Below are 26,040 nucleotides of genomic sequence, written 5' to 3'. Positions count from 1 at the left end.
ACAACAATGAATCGATTAAAAGTGGGCTATTGTATATGCATGCGACCACGCATCTGTTATGCTAATAGCATGTGAATAGAGGCCAATGCTCTGGGAACGACAGTATTATTGTTGCCCTTGACTCATATTCATCACCTTGTTAAAACCAATGTTTACATTTTCCCATAACAAATACAAATGTTCCTTCTTTTTAACCTAGGTACACATTCATAACTTTATGAGAACATTAAAATAAATTAAAAATTATTAAGCTATCAGTGGCGAACGACTTACTTACATATATGCATTGTTATTTGTTCCGGAAACATTTTATTTCTCATCGGAATATAAACCAAGTAATCAGTATGTGTGTGTGTGTACCATTTACCAAGAATTTTATTTAAGTTTATAATACTAGTAAAATATACTTTAATAAACCAATATGTATAGGTATATACAGGCCCGGCTCAAGGGGTAGGCGACATAGGCTCACGCCCAGGGCGGCATTAAATATTTAATGGGTATATATTGTAAATAGGTCATTTTTGTGTTGTATAAATCAAGTTAAAAGTGATTAAGAAAAACTGACCGTTACCAAATACTTTTATTCAACAATTACAGTCACATACCGTTTTTCAGAGTTTACTCTAATTAACAATGCGAAAAACAAACATACTGTTTTCAAATTATGTCATTCGAATAATTTCATTATGCACGAAGGCGTGAACTTGGCATATATAATCGTGTCTCTAATCCCGGATACCGTAGACAAAATGGTCGCCAACGTTCCAGCAAATATAATAAAAACTAACAGTATTAAACGCTTGAAACCAACTATCGGAGTTGGTTTCGCATTTGGAAACGTGCGATAACACACCCCTTCGGACTTTTTGATTTTTAATCGACGGAGTGATCGTATTTTAATGTAAAACAATGGCGGCAAAAGGAACATTAATGGACCAGTCAACAGTGCGCCGACTAAGCCCATCAATAGGTCAAATCTTGGTACAGCCTCTCCTAACGTCACCGCCAACATCACTATACACGATCTTAATACACACCTTCTCCGATTGAATTCTAAAACATATAACAATTATAATACATAGAATTAAAGAAAGTTGAACAGTCTATGTGTTTTTAGGTTCTATTATACCTTTAGGTATTTTAAGAAAATGTTCTATGTGCTGAAACAGTGCCGTGGTGCTAACAGCTGTAGACAAACATATTTGAACTGTCACTAAAGTTATATTGACGTTCAATATATAACTATTAGACAGTTGGTCCAATAGATTAGAGCTCAAGAGCGATCCAAAACGTACATATCCGATGGTAGTAGTTATTAAAAATAAGCTACACGTTACTGTAATATATTAATATAAATTTAATACAGTTGAAAAAAAAGTATAACAAATCTCAATAAATGATTTCACCTTACTTAAAAACGCACAGATGATCGCCAGGGGCAATTTTCGTTTGTTAACCATATCCATCTGTATGGTGAGAACGAGAGGATGGACATCAAACTACAATATTCGTGTGAATTACATTTCCTGTATTTTCAATATATATTCTAGGTGCACCTATATGCGTTTATCAATTTAGATTTTCATTGAATAATTGAATAAAACCCAAACCTGAAAAGCTAATAGTCCATAAGCGAGAGCAACACTATTCCACGAAGGTTCAGGTATTGGCTCATATATTTCTCGTTGTGTATCGTACATTGATATCCATGTTAAAACGCTCACTGAACCCACAAAAAATACAGAACTTGATGCAATCCATCTAAATCAAAATATTATATCATTACGCAAATACATACAACATTAATAGCATATTTATTACGTATTCGTATAATATGTTACATAATAATATTGATTCATACCTACCATTAGACTTTTAATAAATTTAAATCTTTTCAAAATACCTATTATAAACATATAAAGTTAATGTATAAACATTAAAGTATGTAATATTGTAATATATACATAATATTATAAATTTTAATGTGGTATCTTTATAGTCCATTATGTTAAAGGTAAATATTCTTATTACTTATTTAACTATTTTTACGAAATCTTATTGAAAACTAACTAAGTATATTGATCTGAGCTCATAATTGTCTATCGTTCATCATCAAACAAAAGAAAAATTCAACGAGTCTAAAATAATACAATAAGAGCATTCTACTAAAAACCATATCATACTGTTCAAAATCACCACAGTTATTGATTGTCCGTGGAGTTGAGTGACTCAAACACATAATATGCCATTCAACCATTACGTAACGTCTATATTATAATCAAGTATCAGTGCTTTATTTATTATATCTAATGTTAAATTAATAATAAAGTTCTAAGTCTAGTCATAATTTTAACCAGACATAAAAAATAAGCTAACGATTTCAAATATATCAACCAGCCAAAAATTCCCCACAAATATGAATAAAATGGAAAATAATACAACATTCAATGGACAGTGATGAAATAAAACTAATATTTACTACAATTGTGAAAATAAGCTTTTATAAAATGTATGTTAGTTTTTAAATATAAAATACAATTATTCTATTCTATACGAAACTGTAGTAAAAAGTATAAATTAATATTTACAAACACTAGTATATATATTATATCTGTGTGTATAAGTATAGATATATTATTATTGTATAAAAAATGTACGTAACACGTAACAACATAATTTTGTGTACAAATAGGTATTTTAAATACTACGAGTAATAAATAACTTATTAGAGTTTTTTTTATTAAATGTGCTAAGTATAAATCAAAACATTTATAAGCAATATTGGATTAAAATTTTAAACTTTTATGATACGAATCATGGGCTTATTAAATATTAATATACTAACAACAAACTACGATCGTTCTTCTTTTAAATTTTTATGAAATCCAGTTTTAAGAAGAATTCAAAAATTACGCAATATCTCCAACAAATATCTCTCAGATCAATAACTTATGTCCTATGGGCTATGGTATATTGGTAATCATTAATCGGACTTTCCATTAAGATTCTCTATAAACAACGACTATGCTCCACAAACGATTTTCCTAATACAAATTTTAACTTTTATATATAATATTATATCTTTTATACGTATCATATTTTGTCAATGAAAATAACGTCGTAAATTATATTATTTTATGATACCTGTATTGTAAACATAAATGTAAAATATTTAGTATGTATATGTGTGTGATGTATGTATGCATGGATATATAATAAGTTCTATTATTGTTTGTTGGAAGTCAGTACACCCAAAAAATGTATTCTATGTATTAATAGATTATTATGACTATTTACATTTTAGATTATAAATAACTAGTATTAGTATATAAGATAAGTCGAGGTGTATAAAAATATAATTTAATAATTAATACTTTATATAATAAATAAGCGTATTTTTTTAAATTTTTATAAAATATAAATTTCCATTAAATTTCATTGGCTCAGTAAATAATTTGAATTAAAACATGTCTAATTTAGACGTTTCTGTCAAAAACAAAATTATTCAAAATAAAAAACACATTTTACGTACTTCATATCTTTTGGACTTCCAAGCCAGAGAGGTGGACACAATATTATTCCAATAACAATCAACCAAATACACGGTGACACGTCAAAACTATCTTTCGAGAGTTTTATTCCAAGAATGTGAAGATTGTAAGAAGCTTAAATTTAAAAACATGTTTACTAATTAAAGAATATGATCGATAAAAATAACGTAAAAACTCTTACCAATTAGGAGGTTTGGAATGCACGCACCAAATACGGCGACATCCAACATAACTGTGACAATGTTTTTTACTTTATCACCAAAAATAAGCTCAGCTAAAGCAGCATACGGATACCTAAAATGCATTAAAAATATGAAAGACTTAGAACTTTTAATGAAAAACACCTATTCTATAATTTAATAATTTATATACCATAATGATATTACCTGCTTTTTTTTACAATATTTGGTTGTATTTCTTCAGCTATGATCCAACATTTCCCCAACAAAATTGCAGTGTATACTTGAATTGTAAATACACTGATAGCCAATGGTATTCCCAACCATCCTGTGTGCCCCTAATTATTACTCAATATCCATTATTACATAATAAATAATAATATATCGGTCCATATTATACTTACCACATTTTATTACAGGTCCTGGTAACACGACTATTGGGAATATACCAAACAAATCAACAATACACAAAATTGCGAAAGGCACCGTCAAACCACTAGTGTCCACAATCATTTTGAATTTTTTTTTTCTTATTTGTTTTCTAATCAAAATTTCGAAATAAAAATATATTTTCTACCTTTTTCGTGAACTGCTTATACCATACTGAACAATATTCTTATGAAGAATATCCAAGTAACACAATCGTTGTGGATGAAGCCATCGAAAACCCTTGTTCGTAACCATAATAATATAATATTATGTTATATTGACTATATTGTTATACATTATAAAAATGAAGGTAGTAACTTGATACATCTGTTCTTGAATAAAATATACTACATATATACCTAATTATAGTGTTGAACTATTTTCTATTTTTTACGTTATTTTATCATCGTAATTTTTTTAATATAGTTTAAATAAATAAATATTTTATATTTTAATTTTTGTGTTCGTGTCTACATGTGTGTTTAAATTCTATACATAAAACTAATTAAAGTACCTACTAAATAGTATACCATTTAGTTTGAATTCATATTGTTAAATTTTTTTAAACATTAAATATAATATTAATAGTGCTATTATAAAAATGTTTAATTATATAATATTTTTTTATTTTACGCTACTTTAATAAATTATTTTCCCGGTGAAAATATGTAATAAAATGCTGTTTGACAATCTTTAAAAATTATTTAAAACAATATGTGTGTAGAATTTAGTAGGATAGCCTAGTTAGGAATCTATTTCGGCCCATATTTAACTATTACCAAAAACAATTTCTTTAATATACTGTTTTATAACAATTTGGTCAAAATAAAATATTACTAATCTCAATGATTTTGTATCAAATATATGTTATGCATAGGTGGAATTAAATCTTAAATTGATATCAAATACTTATATGATTGATATTAAAAACTAATTTTTATTAAATGTTTTATTTTTGGGTAGTATATTTTATTTTATTTCTTAATTCTTAATTAAAAAATATATTATATTAAAAAAATGTACAGTTCCATTCAAATTTTAATTGAACATCTATATAAATGTATACATAAAAAATAATTACATAACTTTACAATATTATTATAGTGTTGAGAAACTTATCCTTTGCTTAGTTTAACTAATGTTTTCGAGGATCTAATGACGTGTAAATGTTTGATTAGACTTCATTACGTCGATTGGCTATTATACTTATTACATTTTCATCAAATTGAATAATACATAATATTTTATATTGTTTATTCATATAACTGTAAAACTAAATAGTGATGATTTAAAAACTAAACAAAAAATTAATAAACTACAGTTGTATTTTTTCTATTAAAACTGATCTTAGGATTTTTAATTATATAATACAATATATTATATAAAATACACTGAGTTTTAGACAAATATGTCTACATTATAATAAGGTAAAATCAAATACCTTGTTTTGTTAAAATTTATTATTACTACTACATTTTTACCAAATAATGATATTAGAACCAAACAATAATATAATATACAACAAAAAAATAATATTACTTTCAGTTTCGTGAGCGTCGAGCGATGAATGTATTAATTTTACAATGACGTTTGTGTTTTCTTTATGTATATGAGTAAACGATTTTTAGATGAAAAAAATGCTTTGATTTTTAACTTTGATAATTTTATTGTTTTTGATATCAAATTAAATCTAGTTGATACTTTGAGGTGATGACAATTATTATGTATACAAAATTTAAAAATTATTTACAAGAAATTAAAAAATATATATATAAAGTAGTCACAACGTTTTTTATGAATTATTCAATTTCAAATTGTTATGATATTTCAAAATTAAAAACATATAATAACGATTTATACTCAACTGATCTTAGCTATTGAATTATTAATAAAAAAAAACATAGATCGTTAAAACTTCAACCAATCTACAATAACTTAAACTATTCTTTTCTATATTATGCTGTTTATAAGCGTTTTAATTGTTTGTATTTTTTTAGTTTTTTTAAATGATGATAAAATTTTTAGACTAAGTCAAAATGCTTGAAAATAGTTGAAATATGATTATTTTTTTATAAGTGCTAAAAATTCAAACTTAAACAATTTGGAAATTATTTTTTATTTAAGAATATTTATAACATTTTCAATTTGTATAATTAATACTTCAAAGCTGAGTACAAAATCTCTCTTAAACTGTGACATGTATTATATTTTACTTGACACAATTTAAAAATATGTATAGTATAAATACATATTATTATAATAATTTATAAGTAATAATATAATAACTAATGTAATATTTAATTCAATCTACTGTATTCCCAGTAGTAAAATTAATATCTATAATAAAATATACAGTCTGATGATACCTAGACTTAAATGAATTATTTTTCGCATACATTATAATATATTCAAATACATTTGATACTTCCGATACAGTAACTTACATTATAGTTAATGACGAGATACACTCAATACTTCTAGAAGAAGGGTTAACAATTTTTTTTTTTGTGGTTTTTGAAAAGTAATTCAAACACATCTAAACAGTACTTGAATATTATTATTTATAGTAGTATTACTTTAATAAATATATTAGCCAAGATAGTATTCGATAATTGATAGTATTTAAATAAATAAATACATTTAATGAGAAATTCCTTACAACATTGGTATTAGGTAGTATATTTTTATCGACTAGAAATCATTATTTTTATTTTACGATTTGCTTGATTTACGAATCTACGTCTTCAAAATCATTTCACCGTATACCATGGCCTCTTTATGCATAAACCTTGGAATATAAATAAGATGAGATATATTAAACGAAGACTCATTTATGCGTATAGAAATCGAAATCTATTACAACCTTTTAAACAATCTGATTAGATATATTAAAAAGTAAGGCTACCTAATTTAAGATAAAATCAATATGATTCATATTATACATATTAGTATATTATATTACTACATTATTTTAGACGATGGTAAATTAATATTTACTTCAAAATATTTAATTAATAAAACTATGTTTAAATTCTAAAAGGAGTGATGAATATATTGATTTTACATAATTATATATTATGTATATTGTATATTTATTTTATTTGTGTCTACCACAGTGGAGTCTAATACGCGGCCCGCGAAGGTATAAAAGTGGACCGTTACAAATTTTTAAAATAAAAGAAACATTAAAAAAAAAACAAAAAAACAAAAGATAAAAGATTTTTTATCTTATTATATTATCGATTTTTTTCTGTCGAATATTTTCAATTATAAATTTTTCGATTTAATATCGATATCACTCGAGCACTTAAAAGAATGTACAGATCAAACCATATCTAATATGTACCTCAATCTGACATTTTTTCATTAGACAATAAAATATATGAAAACAAGTGCAATATGTACCTACAAAATTATATTATTAGATTAAGATAGAGATTATTCGTACTTACATATTTGGTGAAATGGTGACCCGCTTGAAGATAATTGTTTACCAAAGCGGCCCACAGAAGAAAAAAGGTTGGGCATCACTGGTCTACCATCACCTTTGGGACAATAAAAATGTTTCAATTTTTAACTTTAAGAATGACTTGTCTTGATAGTTTTGATATACCAATAGAGTAGACACAGAATATTTTTATTAGTTGTACCTACATATTTTACCAAACCCTCACATTCAACTTATCATTATTTTTTTTTATTATATACTTAATAGTATTAAAGAAATATTTTTTCTTTTATTTATACTGAGTGGAGACTTTAACAAACAAGAGAATAAAACAACTTGCAACATTTACATCACAACTTTTTTTTATTTAAGTTAAAATTTGGACGAAATTAAATACTTTAATGATGAATAATTAGACTAATTATTTTTTTATAAATTATAACATTATTCGTGGAAACTTAAAAGTTTACATATAGGTATTATGCATTTTACTATATGCAATGACATTTTCAACATAAGTAGATTGATTTTAAGATATTACCTATTTGCCTATACCATAAACCTATTCACACTGTTTACGTTAAGGTAATGTGGTATCGACTCAAAAGTTAATAATAATAATATATAATAGCGTATAATTATATATAATAAATAATTATAATCATTAAAATATTAAATATTGATTATATAATGAATGTAATGTTTTTGAAATAAACTAAATCAACCTACCATAATATCAATAGTAAAATATATTACTTTAACAATAATATCATAAAATAAATTAAGTGATATAGGATGACAGACTCTTTTCGTTAAGAATCATTATTCATTTATAATTATTATCATTGAATTCAAATGTAATACATTCAAACAATAACCCAATCGACATTTTTTGTACAGTAGAGCAGTATTATACACATGCCTTCCTTTTTTATATAATCTATTTAACTCGTAAAGTGTTTAAATTTTTACACATAAAAATAATTTACCGTAAATACTGGCTGGCTCATAACTTTTTATTATTAATTGTTTTAAATTATATAATAAAAAATATCCATACTGTTTCAATGAAATATACTTAAAAAGAATAAATTATCGATAATGAATAAATGTGATGTATTGGGGATCTGATAATTTGGTTATTCCGTAATTCATCGTATAATTATGTGTGAAAAACTACATTATAATGACACGAAAATACATATCTATTCGTATTCATAAATAATAATAGTTATTTTTGGTAGTGATAATCTAATAAGATCCCTCATTCTATGTTCATTATTATTTCTTTCGTAGTTTCCATTAAGACTACTTTGAAGTACATACATACCGTGCGATTTTCTTATACATTCTGACATCCTGTTGATAGATCCAACATGAGTGTGTCAGAATATTACCTACAGTACCTACAGTAAATAATATATAGCATAAGTACACGAAAGTATAACCGTACTACTTTGAATTCTGAAAATCTGTTGGTTAATATGACATAGCAAAATTATTCCATTAGGTATTATAGCAGTAAATACTTTGAGAGCCCATTTCATAAGATAATCTTAATATAATAGTATATGGTGTACGTCGCAGAACGTACCATAGGCTACTTATATTTACTTTATCTATTTATCTACTTTACCCGTAGGTTTAACACGATGTTTATAATATCTGGAACTTTTTATTAAAAGAAAATGTTTACTTAGAAATAATCAAAGAAGAAGCTAATTCTAACTAGTACTAATATAGTTAATAGTGATATACCGTTTAATATTTGGTAAAAATGTAACATTATAATAAATTATGATATTTAGGATCAAAATTAATATTTTATGTAAACATCTCTCTCTTTTTAATTACTTTAAAATAATAATTTATATAAATTAACGTCTAATAAAAAAAAAAACATTTTCAAGTAACATTTTCAACTATACCAACAAAAAACCCGATTAAGTTATTTAAGTATCGCGCATTTTTTATCTAATATTTTAAATTTTGATTATAAAAATAAAGTTTCTTATTTTTTTGCTACAATTAAAAATATTTTTCCCTTTATTGTATTTAGCTTATAATGTTATTCAATGCATAAAAAAACACCCAAATAATGTATATTTATTTTAAAATAATTTTATTTGAGAAATAAAAAATTTATAAAATAAAACTACAAGAATAAAACAATTAATCTAAAACCGTGTCTTTAATAGGTAATTATATTGTTATTTGTAATAATATTATTATAAACGTATAATAATATCACATAGTATACCACACTAGTACCTTAAAATGTTCTAATCTAACGCCTTAAGTTAATTGTATAGGTAATATATTGAATAGATCTGTTTGTTTGGTCAACTATTCGTATGCTATACAATAAACCGACTGTTTTATGTATACACAACATAATATTATTACCATTTCTAATAGGTATAATTATATAAATCTAAATTGATAAGTAAAGTTTTTGTGATCTAGACTAACTTGCAATTAGTTAATGTTTAGGAGGTCGAATCACAAACTTAACTTAGTACATTTTTTATTCCTATTCATATTTCAGAAGGCATTAACTTTTTACGTTTCTAACTTCTCAACTTACAGAAACTAAAAGGCATAATTCATTTTATCAGTGATTAAAATGTGATTTCATTAAATTATTTTAGGTACAACTACCCAAATAAATCTTGACAATGCCACGTTAAATAGTTATTTAAAAATAATTATATCATTAACTATGAATATACCTTAACTTTAACCACCGAATGTATTGTCTCCGTCATATTATAAATATACAACATGATAAACTAACGTTCATAATATTCCATTGGATTTTGTTATTTTTAAAATTAAAGCGAATTGAATAATTATATGATTGAAAGGTAAGATCATTATCTAGAGAAAATCAGAAGCTTTTATTATTAATATTATTTTAATTTTAAAGCCATAATTACCTATGTCCTATGATCATTTTAAAATGTACTAAAATATTTAAAATTTAAAATAGTCATATCTTGCTTTAAAATTAAAATATCAATAAAAGTCTTCAAGATGATAATAATAATAGTAATAATTATCTTAAATTCTTAATCAAAAATTGTATAACGGATCAATTCACACTAGTTTTAAAAATAATAGTATTATATAGTATTATTATTATATTATTATATTATATTATATTTTTATTTATTTTACACATAGTAAAATGAACGTACAATTTTCCATATTGTATGTTTGTAAGTCGCAAACTACAAAAAGGGGCGTACTCTTCAGATTAGGTAGTTACTCAAATAATGTTTAACAACTCCAAAACTGAAGATTTTAAATCAGTTTATGAATTAAACTTGAATTGTAAACAATCTATTTGTTATATTCTATCAATTGACAATTTGTATATTCTGCAATTGTAATAAAATGGCTCAACTTAACTTGTTTAATCTTTTATTTATCTTTTATCAATATATAAGTATTGAATATTGACCATGTCAAAATAAGTTACCTATTTAAAGATATACTCATACATGTTGGCTAATATAATTATTAATTCATTATTTTTATTTAATTAAAAAAATACATTTATATTTTGTTGGTATTAGTAAATAATGCGAAACCATTTAAAATCAAATACAATTAAACACAAATTGAGCATGATCAAATAAACAATAAAAAAAATATTTTAAAATACAATATTTTAGTTTTTACACAAATATGTGTGTATAAAAAAAGTTTATTTAGTTTAATATTAAATATTATAAGAATCACCATTATGTATTTTTAGAAATAAAATTAACGTTATAGGATTGTTATTAAAAGCAATTGTTGTTAACATTATATAGATAATATAACGTACATGATTAAAATTAAAATTCAAAGCTAGAATTACATTCCAGAATCATGAGATCACTAATTTAAAGATCCCTCGTTCTCTTTACATTGACTATACTACGTCGTTAATTTAACCAAGGTTATTAGAAATCTAATTTTTTATTGAAAACTATTATAAATTGATCATTTCTACAAAATAATATTTAATAACTTCAAACTGAACACATACATCAGGTCATATACAGCATACACTATATTGCCTATGTTATACAGATGAATAGGTTAAACTTATCTTTGAATTTCACATGCGTCTATCGTAAATATGAATTCATAAATCATATTTTATTATATTTACATTATGCTAACTATAGACCATAGTGAGACATTAAACTCTTTCTATAATACGTCTATAATTATAATGTCTATACCGGTGTCTAATATTGTACACAAGTTTGAATAAGTATGATATGTCATCACTATCTTATTATCATAATGTGATAAAACGATTAACCACATACTTTTTTCTTAGTTTTTACGATTTGTTAGTCGTGATTTTCGAATAAACTTCAGAATTAATTATAATATTTACATAGTGTTTATACTATGAGCTACACTTATAAAAGTTAATAATACAACAATATTGTTAATGAATAAGTGTTCATTAATATTTTGATAAAATAATTTAACGAAATCAATATATTTAACACATACGAGTACATATTAAATAATATAAATTATTATCTATTGTAAAAAATACATTTTATATTTTATGTTATTGGGCATACACGTCAGTGAATCGATTATAGTCGATAAACAAAAAGTTTATTACCATTTTTGAGCGAAATCGAACTAATAAGATAAAATAAAAACTGCGTTAATATAAGCAACTGCAATTAAAGTGAATGGTTAATCTTATAATAGACATTATTAGATAAGTTGAGTGAACTCAAGCTGATGAACAAACCAAATTTTGTCACATGACATAAGTGGGTACCTACAGATTCCCAGAATAGAATCAGTTTTATAAACGATTTATGGATTTTTTTTTAAAAAGCTGAATCATTAATATAAAACATATTTAAAATTTAAATTCTATAAATAGTTTAATACTATATACCAGATATGATAAAATAATTTCTATGTACTGTAAAGAAATATACTCAGTCATATATGGCTATATAATTATAATTTTATAAAATAAGAGTTTGAAGTTCAAATTTTTACAAAATTCATCAAAATATTGTAAAAATTAGTTTTATAGTTAAAAATGCATCTGGTAAAAATATTAAATTTGAATAGTCAAGGCTGAAAAATGTAAGACAAGTTCTTTGTAAATTCTTACAGTAGGTATTCTAAAAATATAAAGAATACATCGACATATATTTTTTTTATAGGCATTGACGTTTGAACGAAAAATTACAATTTTAGTGATTACATATTGTAATTTAAAAAATATCAAATACGGGAACCCTAAACTTTTATCATTGCGAATTCGCACATATTATATTATTGAAATTTACAAATTTCACAGGATAAGTTTTAGATTTTACAAACATGATATATCAATCAATATTTGTGATTTATTTACTTTCTTCAGGTTGTTTTCCTTTGCCATCTATATTATATACCTATGTATCTATGGATAAGCACTACACGAGCAACATATTATTGATTACTTTATTTGATAAATAGTAAGAAAATGTTTTATTTTCGACACGACTTTTCCTACGTAACCGTCAAAGTATTGTATTTTAACAGGTAATCAAAATTATTATATTTAATGTCTATTGCCGCCCCTAAACATTTTCCCCTTTTGCCCGCCACCATTTAATTCATCAGTGTTTCCCACTCATCGAGTGATAAGTATCATCTGTTCCCGGACAAGAGTAGAACACAAAACGAATCAAGAAAACCTTATTACAGAATACGAGACACGTTTTGACCGGCGGCATCGGCCAGTGCTATAATGTGCGCGTTATTATTTCGAGTCTGGTTAGGGGTTTTTAACTAAATCGGGTGGTGCGGTATTATAGGTATGCGGCGTCGGAGGAGGAGGTAAAACACATGTACCGCACGAGGGGCTCGTCTGCGTGACTGTGCGTGCGTGCGTGTGGGTGTGTGAACGGCGCACGAGTGAGTGATGAGAAAAAGACAAAGAGGAGAGATAGACTGAGCGAGAGAGAGGGAGCAAATGACTGTGAGACGGATAAAGACAATAATCATATTTTTGTTGTATAATAATAATAAATGTTATATAATATTATGTACGACTGACACGTTGGTGGGGCGAGGAGAGAATATATTATATAATAATATGATACACGCAGATCGCCGACGTCGACGTCGCTGCCGCCGCCGCCGCCGCAGCCGATCGACCGTCCGTCCGGTCACCCGTCGCGTCTCGTCTCATTACTGTCCGCCGTATATGCGTCCGACGAAGACGTGCACGACACGGTAACGCGCCGTAACGCTACGCAGCCGCCGCCGACCAGATCGTCGACACCACCGCGATTAGTCGGGCACCGGCGCAGCCTCCGCGCGTATCACGGCGGCCAACGTACGGGCGAATCGCGGCCGCGGTGGTGGTGGCTGCTCCGCCGCGATGCCGTCATCGCCGCCGCAGCCGGCTGCACTGCTGGTGCTGTTGCTGCTGACCGCCGCCGCCCGCGATGGACTCGCGGCACCGGACATCACCATGTCCATACACGGCGACCTAGCCGGCACCGGGACGCCGAACTCTTTCACGGTCAATCAGGTCGGTAGTCGTCGAGGGCCGACTTTGCGTACAGAGTAAATCGACGATTTACGCGTATAACGCGTGTATTATAATATAACACAATATAATATGATTTATCGTACCTTTGTCACTCCGCGGGGCGGATGTCCGTCTTATACGTCGTTTGCAATACTCGCGCCTTTATTCTCGCAGCACTTGTCGTTTCAATTATAGTTTCTCTGGTGACGCATTATTCGCTCCCACACAGTGCATTTGGTACGTTATAACGACGAGCACGTAAAAATACTACATCATTGTAATCATCCCCTTGCGATTTATGATCTAATATTACATTTCCTGATGAGGGTAATTCTCTGCAGTTTTTTTTTTCTTTTCACAGTTTTACGGTGTGGCGCGTTTTTTATCGTACGTGGTTTCGTTGACGCTTTAGCTCGAAACTCGAACCATCTGAATGTTCCATTATCCCGCCGGTAATCTGTACGAAAATTAAATTAATTTAATTTAATTATAAGTGAAAAAGTGAAATCTGTACGTAGATGACAGTAATAGTATCACAAAATATGGTACCTGACATATTCTGTCAATGTATATAAATTATTATTTTTTAAATACCTACATATCCACATATTTTTCTAAAACCAAATAATATTTTAACCAAAAAAGCCATAATTTGATAAAACGATTAATGTATAATTGTAAGCTACTATTAAAAACAACAAAATCGTACCGATTGTCTTAAAGTATTCGAAAATATTTCCTAGTCGAATTTTCTTATACATTCACCACCTAAAATATTTGTATGAAATTATAAATATAATGTATCTAACTTCTATATTATATATTAATGTAGAAATATAGTCTCTCCACTTCACCACAATGGTCATTTCTATGAATGCTGCTAAAACACTATATTTTTTACTCCTGTTATTTCAATTATGTTTAATAGTTTTATTGTTATGACTCTTTATTAATAATTTACTATATATTACACGTAGTTTGGTTCATTAAAATATAGGATAACAAGAAAACTATATTACATTAAAATATAAAGCATATAATATTATAATAATCAACTACTTTGTTAAAATTCATAGAAACGGTTTTAACTCAATACTTATTAACTTAATCTAACATCATAAGGCAGTTAATTTTATTTCTATGAATAGATAAACATTTTATTTTAGCTACTATTGTCGCTTTAAATAAGTTTATAACGTATATGTTTAATGATGATTTATTTCATATACTCATCAACTGCCAAAAAAATAAAAAAAGTTCACTTGGCTCTTATCCATCGTGAACGTTTTTTAAGTTTCAATAAATTTTCGAAGATGAAAAACATTTAATAAAAACTATAATATTTGACAAAGTTATGTAAAAGTAGAAATTATTTCATTGAGTTTGTAATGTAAATTTGTAATTCTAATGATTGTTATGAGACAAATCCACATGACATAATTTGAATATTATGCAGAAACTAGGAACAAAGCATATAATTTCTACTTAAACTTAAGGCTACAATAATAATATACTAGAAACTTTTTAATACCTAATTTAGTCACCTGTTACAAAATAATAATATTTGTAAGAGTGTAACTTGTCGATTTGTCAAAATATTATCTCAAAACAATTTAATAACCATTTAAAATTACGAATTATTTATTTTTTTTTTTTAATTCGAATATAAATTCAAATGATAATAAAACAAAAAACCAATATGTCAACTCTTTAAAAATGTTAATGTTTTAGGATTACCTACTAAGAAATCATAAAAGAAATTTTAAATTAATATGCGAATGCGTTTTATCTATGTTGCGAGTGAGTCTGGAAAATAAAATAAATGATGTGCGCTAATTCCTACTGGCTCGTCTGTTTGGACGGATAGCAGTGTGTTCAGGATTTAAATCAATAACTTATAGAAGTTGTGAATGGCGATAAAGGAATACAAATTGTATTCATGGATGGTATTATTTCAAAAATCAAGGACTATGGACTAATTATTAGTATCTACCTACTTATAAATTTAACTTTTAAAGCATCCTATGAATTAACAAATGCTATTTCAGAAGCTTGTGGATATTAAAAAAAATATTGTAAATTTCTTCTTATTAAAAACCATTTCTGGTTAGAAAAATAATAAATCAGTTTTATTGTCTACGACAATATGGGCAGTACGGCATATTAGTCAACTACTAAAGTACTAACCCAATGACTTAATATGATTAGTATAAATACTAATTTATACTAGATAGATTTATTTCAATTTATGTATATAATAATCTATATGTGTTGTGCAGTTATTGTGTTAATAACGTTAAATGAATTAAGTCTCATCATGACTAATATTTTTGAATGATTTTAATCAAAACTAATAAATAATATTATTAACTACGTACCGGTAAATTAATACCTATATGAGTTAATTTACGGTAAACTACAATTTTTCAATAATTTATGATTTTTAATTATAAAATAAATATTAATATACTTGGATTTATTTTTATTTTCTAATCCATCTATTAAACAACAAAATTACTTTATAGTGTAAAGCATAATCTATATATTTTGAGTTTTATAAATCGAACGTATACCAAGTTTACAAAATATCAATTGTATCAAAACAGTAAAAACTACTTTTTTCATTTTATACGCATATTACAGTGTGGTGTAGTATTTTCAAGCTTTGTATTATTGCAACACACTATTAAAATACTTCATACTTTACAACATACAATAAAAAAAAATAAGGAGAATTAATAATATTTAATAATTAATTTTAATTTTTAATTGGAAATATAAACTTTAGAATAACAAAGAAAAAACTATGTAACATAAAAACAATGATAATTATCAACAACCAACAACAAATAACTTATTTTTAATTTTCATAAAAATGATATCAAATACCTAATCATTTTTATTAACCATATCAAAAATGTTTGTACATAGGTACATTTTGTGTCATTTAAAATGCTTTGTGACACATTTGGATCTATCCCTAGACGCGCTAGTCTAATGTAAAGTTTAGTATAGATAATACCTATAAAATCACTCAAATCAGTCACAAAAATTATCAAATTCATAATAATAAGCAAAACTAATACATTATTAGGCTAACTATTATGTACCTATCACCTAACACTTAATTTAATTAATTTGAATGTTCTTAATTTTCTATATTCTCAAAAGTCAAAATGTCAATGTATTATATTTCAAAATAGCTTCGTAATTATATCAAATTAGAAAAAATTAAAAACAATAAACTTATTAATCATGTATTAAGATCCAGTAATGTAATTATTAAATAAATTATTTAAATTGTAAATATTGAGATTGAGTCTATAATATTATGAGTACCAATGTACAAAAAATATGTATTATGATTATCTATAATAGTATATTACATTATTATTTATTAGTTATTACCATATATTATACTATTATTTCTCTATTTCTCTCTCTCTCTCTTAAAAATGTCTACACATATAAAATAAATATTAAAATTATACCTATTACCTATATTATTTTTATATTTAATATTTTGCATTAGAAATATTGTTTTAACATGATCTTATAAAATTTTTGTATAAAAAATGTGTAATGAATTAAAATAAAACAATGTGTTATTCAGGAATAAGCCTTTTGGTTTAAAAACCTAATCTATTCTGACATTGATATTTATATTGATATTTTTAGTCGTATTAAATAAATATTAATTTAAAAAATATTTTCAACTAATTTAATATGTTTAAACCATTGTATTTAAAAAATGTTTAATCAAATATTAGTTTAAATACCATAAAATATTAAATACTTATTATATTTTAATATCTTTCATTAAGAAACTTATAAAACATCGTTTAATTATTTATTATTCATAAATATAAAATAATCTACTAAACAAATTTAATTATAAAAATATATTTTTTTTATAAATGGTGAAGCTGAGATATTTAAATCATTCTTAAAATAGTAATTGTATTTTACACCATCTAAATATTATATATTAACACTCGCGTCTCGTGCAATAAATTAAATTGCTTTATTGTTTCAGGTATATACTTTAATATCTAATATCGAATTCAGACTTAGAGATTTGTCAAATACATTAAGACGCGACCAACAAACGGAAAGAATCAATTCCAGGATGGACATAATATTCAACAAGCTCAGTCATTTAGAAGTGTCCAACGAAATGTGGTTCGATAAATTTCAACAGGTATATAAAATAAAATTTTGAATTTTAATAAAAGCTAATATATTTTTACTATTAATGTCTAGCTGTATATTATTTTAATTTAATTTAAGTAGGTATCATAATTTAGCTTCAATATGAAACACTTGTATAACGATGACTACTTACATCCATAATAATATTACAGTATATAACGTACAGATTAATCTATAATATATTTATGTTCCTCAATTGAACCTCAATACAAAATATTTTTTTTTTCATTGTTTAAATCACAAACTACATTCATGACTACGTTAGATTTAGAAAATATTGGATTTTTAAACCAAAAATTATAATGTAAATATTATTATTTTACCTACTTATGTAATTATATGGACCATTTGGCATTTCAGTCGGTGATGGAGGAATGTGGTCCGAACCACATGACCAGACGTCTCGACAAGGCTCAACAACAACTAGAGATTACATTAGAACATATGGAGACCACACTACAGACTGTGCAAAATCATCAGGTCAATATGAATAACACGCGGATACATAAAATTAATAACAAAATATATATTCAACTTCAACCAGAGAGTATTTTATTTCTCAATCATGATATTATATATTATAGATAAATTAATTGTTATATAACACTTGCGTACATAGTATATAAATATAATATTTATACAGAAGTACTAAGCATTATATATTATTATTAGTATTTATATTAACATTAAAATTTATTAAACAAACAATAATTTCAATAATGACTTAATTCGTAATTTTCGTCTTTGTTGAGCGAACGAGTGATGTATTATTATAATATCGAAAGAATAAAGTAGATATAATAATTGATTCTAAAAACTAGGTATTGTAATAAATTATTTTAATAGTAGAATAATACTACTAAACAATTATCGACAAAACATGATAAATAATAAATTACTACATGATATTGTATGTTACATCGAAATAAACACATTGTTTATTTATAGATGATGATGCATTTTAAGTGGGTAGTGTTGATAGGATCGAGAGGAAAGAGAATAAATAACTCGCTGGAAACATGCGTTTTTAATCAGTGGAGTCTACTGGCTGTCGGCTAGTCTTAACAGGCAATCAGCCAAAGATGAAAAGAAAACGATGCGTTATTTAACAAACCGTCTTGTCCATTTGGACTGTGTTACAGAAAGAACTGGAGAAAGAACTCAAAAAAGTGGTTGACAAACAGACAGAACTATCCACTGACATTCAAACTATGCGAAAAGATATGAACTCTGAGTTTGAAAAACACAATTCTAATCAGATTACCTACAGGAAACAGTTACAAGTAAAAAAAAATATGTAAATTTATACTTGAACGTTGAAACAATTTACTTATTTACCAGATACATTTTTAAAAACATTATAATTATAAAAAGTTATAAAAAATATCGTTATTTCTATTCCAAGATATTTATAAAAAAAATCTATTGGAATGCATAGGTACAACAGTGATGATCCTATACTCAATAACTAATAACATACTTGGTCAAATAGTATACATGATACATACACATACAATTACTAGATCATATTTTTTAGAAATGTATTGCTTTTATCGTATACATCAAATTATTTTCCAGTATAGAAAATAGAACTACCCACTTACATATTAGACAAAAACAAAAGATCACTAGCAATTTTGAAATTTATTATCAAGAAAAAAAATAATATTTTTGCACAGTTATTTTACAAATACTTTACAATATTATTCATTGTTTTACTTATAATTTCTAACTAATTAAACAACATAATTTATAGGTACCTACATCATAAATACACATTACAAACTTCAGATTGCTATACACATAATGTCTATAAATTAATTGTATGATTTTTCATAAATCATAAGTACCATAATAATAAAGATCATACAAGTGTAACTTGCGTTTTCGTTTCGAATTATATTTGCCAAATTTTGAATTTTAATCAGAAAATGAATAAATCAACCTCTGAAAATTAATCATAATACTTTATCATTATTATATCTTTTTTGATATCGCTTCCCTAATAGTGGAATGTTTCAAGTTTCTACAGTTAGTATATATATTTTTTTAATTACAACAAACTAAATTAAAATTAAAACTTAAAACTATACTTAACAAAAAAAAAAATATTGTAATTTTACGCTAAACTTATTTTTTTTTTTATTATTTTATTAAGAAAAACTTATAAGAAATCTAAAATTGAACTTCAAAATTAGTATTGTGATTAAAAATTTTATAAATTTTAACCACAAAATAATTAAACAATTTCGAGATTTTATCTACATTTGAATTTTTAACGCTCATTAAAAAAGTATAACTGTAATTTATCTTTTTCAATTGCTATATAAGAACAGCTTATGGAAAACTTTATAATCAATAAGCTTTTAAACTTAAGAAAAATTTAAAAATTCAGAATTTTTTTAACCTAAGTACCTAAATAAATAATAAAAAAATTAGAAATTAGGTAACCGCTTTGCTGTACAGTATTTCTAATAGTGTACCTCATCATTGATTAAACACTCTAATAGTTGAATTAAATTAAAATTCAATGATACATCACATTATCTTCAAAAAAAAAAAAACCTGAGTGAAAACAGTCTAACTTTTTGGTTATCAAACAATTATTTTAATTATTATAAGTTCAACAAATGTTTTTGTTTTTATCTCGATTATTTTTAAAAAGTACTGAGAATTTTCAATTTTAACCATAAATTAGATTAATCTACAACAATAAACCTTTATCAAACTTGATAACCAGAGCATTTTTTCTATTAAAAAATACTGTCTTCGTACACAAAATTATTTTTTAAAAACATTCATTATCGTAAAATCAATACATGCATTGCTATGCTTAGGATCCAAAATTAAAATTAAGAATGTTTATAAATAGTTCAAAAATAAAAAAAATAATTTTTAAATTATATATTATATCTAAAAATTGCTTTTTTTTTATATAAAATTTGTTAAACATATAAAATAGCAACAGTTAATTGTTTTTAAAGTAAGTAAAACAAAAATCAATTATCTCTATTATTTTGAAACCTATTTTTTTTCTATTGACTTTTACCTCTTTTGATACCAATTAGATTCAATTTTCATGGTTGGAAACTATCCTAAAAATGAATAATTGAATCATTTTTATTGCTCTAAAAAGAAATGACAGATATAAAAAAAACTCACACCATTGTAAAACCAATATGAATATATTATATTTTCATTACTCCGTTCAAATTCTAAAATTGGTATATGCTCATGTTGATTGCGTTTATAGTGTTTCTTTATTTTTTTACAGGATACTATTGCAAATTTATCTCAACAATCGAAAATCACAGATCGATCGTTGAGTATTTGTTCGTGTAATCAAGACAGCGATTCCAGTCAAATTCCAGACACAATAACCAACAATAATAAACTAACGACAACGGTAGCTAACGTTATACTATAACAAATTATTATAAAGTAATAATTAATAATTATAAAACTGTTATGAACCAATGAAATATCCGTTTTTAACTGTCCTGCGATTATCTACTTAGGATAGACATTTTATAATTTTGAAATAAATATTAAATAATGACAAGTACCTCATGTTCCTGAGAAGTGAGAACGTACTAAAATTATTTATGATGTTTTGTAGATAAATAATATGTACAATGGGCTCAAAGAACGTTCAGATCACATAAGCATCTCACTCAAGGAGTTGGTTGAAAACACTGACAAGTATCGGAGGAGATTGGACTCTGATAGACGAGGCGTGATTAACGAATTTTTGGACAGTAAGAATGAAAGAATAAATAAATAAGCAATTAATATTTGTACAATAAGTACAGTACATGCGTCATATATTTTCAAAGAGTCAAGCCTGTTTATATTATTAAAATAAAATAAGTAGTAACACATGATACTAAGATAGTAAATTTTGAAAAAAATAACACCCCTGGCAATTGATCAAGTTGTCGGCCACCTGCAAATATTAATATTTGTACACTTGTAAAAAATGTTATATAGGTTTTTTGGAAGCAGCCATCGACAAAATAACAACAATCCAGAAAAATTCAGAAAATGAACTTGAAGTTAAATTCAAAGAGCACTTGCAACTACTCATAGATGGACAAAACTTGTTCATGGACAATTGTCACCGGTTGCAATCAAACGAACGACAAATCGAGAATGACATGGTCGACATATTGGAAAGGATATTAGACCGGATTGATAACAAGTAAAAGCAATTGAATTTTTTCTCAAGCGCTTTTTTATACAAAACATAAATATTAGACACCTATTAATACCTATCTAATAAATTCATTGGATAAAAAAATAAAATTGTTATTTTAATTGGATATCGTTAAACTTAGTCAAAACAACCAAAATAACGGTATCAAAAATGTGTACAGTTTACACTTATCAGAGATTTAAAAGTAAATCTAGAGCATTACCTATTTAATTTTTCATGGACAACGCTAAGCAAAATCAGCTAGTTTGCTATAAAGCGTTTTTAAAAGTTCAATAACTTAATTCATTATTTTTATTACCTAGTAATATAGGTAATTTATTGAAAAATAAAATAAAATTACTTAACCACAACGACTTGAAAAGTAAAAACAACTATCTTACTAAGACTAACACAAATCATTTATAAACGTTTTAACCAAAATAAAAGAAACACACTTCCATGTATATACACACTACCATCGCACTACCAGCAAATCCGCCAAGAACACTAAACTGCAAGTGGTGTAAAGACCCATTAATTTTGTTAAGAGTTGTTACGATTTCTTTATCATGTTGTTCATGTTTATTTTCATGTTATTACTCGTATCTAAAAATTTATCAAACTATTCAAGCTTAATATTATTGGCACATTTCCCATATTATTGTAGGTACCTACAGATTGTCTTGTTTTAAAATAATAACAATAATGTTTTATGAATATCAGAAAACATGTCGACCAAAATAATAATAAACCTACCCAGAAACTACTATATTATATACTCATAAACGTAGTCATATGTATAACATTTTCGTTTAATCTGTGATATTATATCGTAGTATTTGGCTTACAATTGTTACAGTTAATATAATTCTACTATGTAGATACCTACTATTTTTAAGGCAATGCGGCATGCAAGATAAAATAACATTACAAACATTGTACTAAATGTTTTACTTGGAGCAATATTATTAACGATTTATTATCAAAAAATAATAGTATAAACCACGGCTTTAGATAGGATCCTATCTAAAGCCGTGGTATAGACCATAGGTACTAATTAGATATTGCAGATACATCAAGTTCTTACTGAGCCCAATAACCCATAAACACGTATGTCTCAAAATTGTAGTTTGTTTATTAGGTACAACTATCTATTCTAATCTATTCTACGCAACTATTAATAATCATTCGTTCTATCGAGTATCTACTAGGTACTTACTAGAGTATAATAACGACAATGATAAAATAATAATCTCTTAGTAAAATGTATTTTTAAATATAACCTATTATAGTTTAAGTATATAGTTGTATAAAATGCTTGTATTTTCAACACTTACATTTGGCATCTTCTCCGGTATAAAGTGGTATTTAATGTATTATGCATTAACAGCATATGTATAGATAGGTACTCGTTCTGTTGACTTATCAAATTTTGATTACAACATTTTTATGGCGAGTGTGTCTAAAATAATATTGTGGGATATAATATATTAAAATTCAAGTAAAAAAAAATTATAGAATAAAAATACCTCGTCACAATCCTACGGGTTTTCAGACTGCTTTCTTCGCAATTCGCAACGATATAATTTGAAATTACACTTGTTTATTTTTAGAAGTAAATCCGACGAAATAACCTTGGAACAAATACCGAAAACGTTGAAAACCCAAAGCGGTCTGGAAGAGAAAATGTTCGCGGAACTGTCGGAACTCATCAAGACACAGTCTGATCAGGTGACTAGAACGGTAGCTTACTCTACCAACCAAGTGTTAAAATTACACCAGGACTTAACGAACATTTCCAAGGCTCTGATGACCGTTAACAACGGTGGTGGACTCAGCAATGTCACTGTTACAACGACGGTAAGCTTCATGATAATATATTATCGTTATATACGATTATAATAATATAACACTATGCCTCTTGTATGGCTACACAGGAGACCCGTAACTTAGTTTTCGAAAAAAAAACTTATTAGACATATTTTTATTTCTTAACATTTTCAACCGTACATAATAAAAAAAAATCTGTGGTATGTTCCAGAATTTGTAACAATGGCATTAGGTACCTCAATTATAAGATCGCTATTCTCTGTAATAAATGTAAACAATTTATTGTTTTTGCAAATTAACGAAAATGTTTATATGGTAATATGGTATAACACTATAACATAATACAATCTCGTAGGTGGGACAGGTAGCCAGGTAGGTAGATAGGTACCTATAAATAATTGCATTTTACAATTCCAATCATTATTGAGATAATGAGATACTCATTACTCATGCATGAGTTTAAACATTCATTATTATGTATGGCATTCAACTATTATAAAGTTGCATTTATGTATCATGTAGGGCATTGGCACTGTAGTTACAGTTTTAATAAATTTTTATTTACCTAATTTTTTGTCTAAAAATGGGTTTAATGGCTTCACTAATTTTTTCTTTTATTTATATCACTTGGCTCAAATTGTGTCTTAACATCATATTTTAATAAGTTATAAACTTTTGGTATCTATAATTTTATTTATTAAATATGACATCACTCCATCATCAATTTATATTATACCTACGATGAATGATGATCCACATAGTACATTGTTTGGACAGATTTATCATAAAAAATTGCAATAATATGGTTACAAAATCTTCTAATAGCCAACTTCATATTTCAGGATAACTACAAACTACCTTTGCACAACATCAGCAACAGCAATAACAGTAACCTGTCAACTTCAAAAAACAAGTCCATCATAGAAAAACTTTCAACGACAATGCCTAAACAAAACCGTTCTCCACATGATTAGAATAAAAAGAAAAAAGGCATTAATAATACAATATGCACTAATGTCATTAATTTTGGCAAATACATATAATTATATTATTATAATAGTATAATACTTAATACTATTTATTTATATTTAATAAAAATAAATAAACTTAATAATTTTGATCATTTACTTTAAGCAGATGTGACTATTAAAGTATTATGATAGCTAAACAAATCTAAAACAGTGTTATTTTTCTAAGTTCAGCAAGAATTTAAAAAATTAAAACATATTAATATGTTGTTTTATTTTATTTTAACATTTTTAATTTAAAAAATTGTTATGATCTACTTAATTTTAAATTATTAAATTATTTATTTTATAAGAAATAATAGGTAATTTATATTATTTTTAATTTATTATAAGAAAATGTTTAATCTTATAGTTGATTAAAACTACATATACATTCAAAACAAATGCAATAGTCAGAAAGAAAGACTTAACAAAAACTTTAAAAAAAAAATCACCTACAAATTAACTTGTTTTTTACTCTTGTATACATATTAAAAATGTTAGATACTACTTACTAGTATAAACCTAGTTGGGTAGGTACTCTAGAGATATTATCTTTTATTTCAATAATTAATAAAAAAGTTAATTTTAGGTATATCTATTTTTTAAATTCAAACTATA

The 26,040-nt window shown here is 25.8% G+C and overlaps 2 protein-coding genes across 6 annotated transcripts; one reads left to right on the top strand and one right to left on the bottom strand.

Annotated features, from left to right (window-relative positions):
* Positions 1-564: 564 nt before the first annotated feature.
* On the bottom strand, positions 565-4,518 carry LOC114122862 (uncharacterized). 5 transcript variants are annotated; one of them, XM_050208189.1, is made up of 8 exons: positions 4,138-4,509; positions 3,941-4,061; positions 3,736-3,848; positions 3,536-3,668; positions 1,614-1,764; positions 1,415-1,502; positions 1,133-1,339; positions 565-1,056 (listed from the first exon to the last, which is right to left on the bottom strand). In XM_050208189.1, exons 1-8 carry the CDS (start codon positions 4,244-4,246, stop codon positions 671-673), a joined length of 1,308 nt encoding a protein of 435 aa, XP_050064146.1. In that variant the 5' UTR covers positions 4,247-4,509; the 3' UTR covers positions 565-670. The 5 variants fall into 5 exon arrangements, 2 of the variants coding, with proteins under 2 accessions (XP_050064146.1, XP_050064150.1); XM_050208193.1 differs by lacking the exon at positions 565-1,056 and having other exon boundaries at positions 1,204-1,339; positions 1,410-1,502; positions 4,138-4,515; XR_007606428.1 differs by lacking the exon at positions 565-1,056 and having other exon boundaries at positions 1,277-1,339; positions 1,415-1,559; positions 4,138-4,518.
* A 9,281-nt stretch (positions 4,519-13,799) lies between these two features.
* Positions 13,800-25,539, top strand: LOC114127480 (uncharacterized). The gene is made up of 9 exons (XM_027991723.2): positions 13,800-14,175; positions 18,212-18,376; positions 18,748-18,867; positions 19,530-19,670; positions 21,662-21,793; positions 22,007-22,145; positions 22,378-22,588; positions 24,196-24,442; positions 25,255-25,539. Exons 1-9 carry the CDS (start codon positions 14,023-14,025, stop codon positions 25,384-25,386), a joined length of 1,440 nt encoding a protein of 479 aa, XP_027847524.2. The 5' UTR covers positions 13,800-14,022; the 3' UTR covers positions 25,387-25,539.
* Positions 25,540-26,040: the final 501 nt, after the last annotated feature.

This window comes from Aphis gossypii, chromosome 1 (assembly GCF_020184175.1).
Source record: "Aphis gossypii isolate Hap1 chromosome 1, ASM2018417v2, whole genome shotgun sequence".
Taxonomy (NCBI): Eukaryota; Metazoa; Arthropoda; class Insecta; order Hemiptera; family Aphididae; genus Aphis; species Aphis gossypii.
The sequence above is the reverse complement of the archived record's forward strand: the minus strand, read 5'-3'. Positions and strand labels throughout refer to the sequence as shown.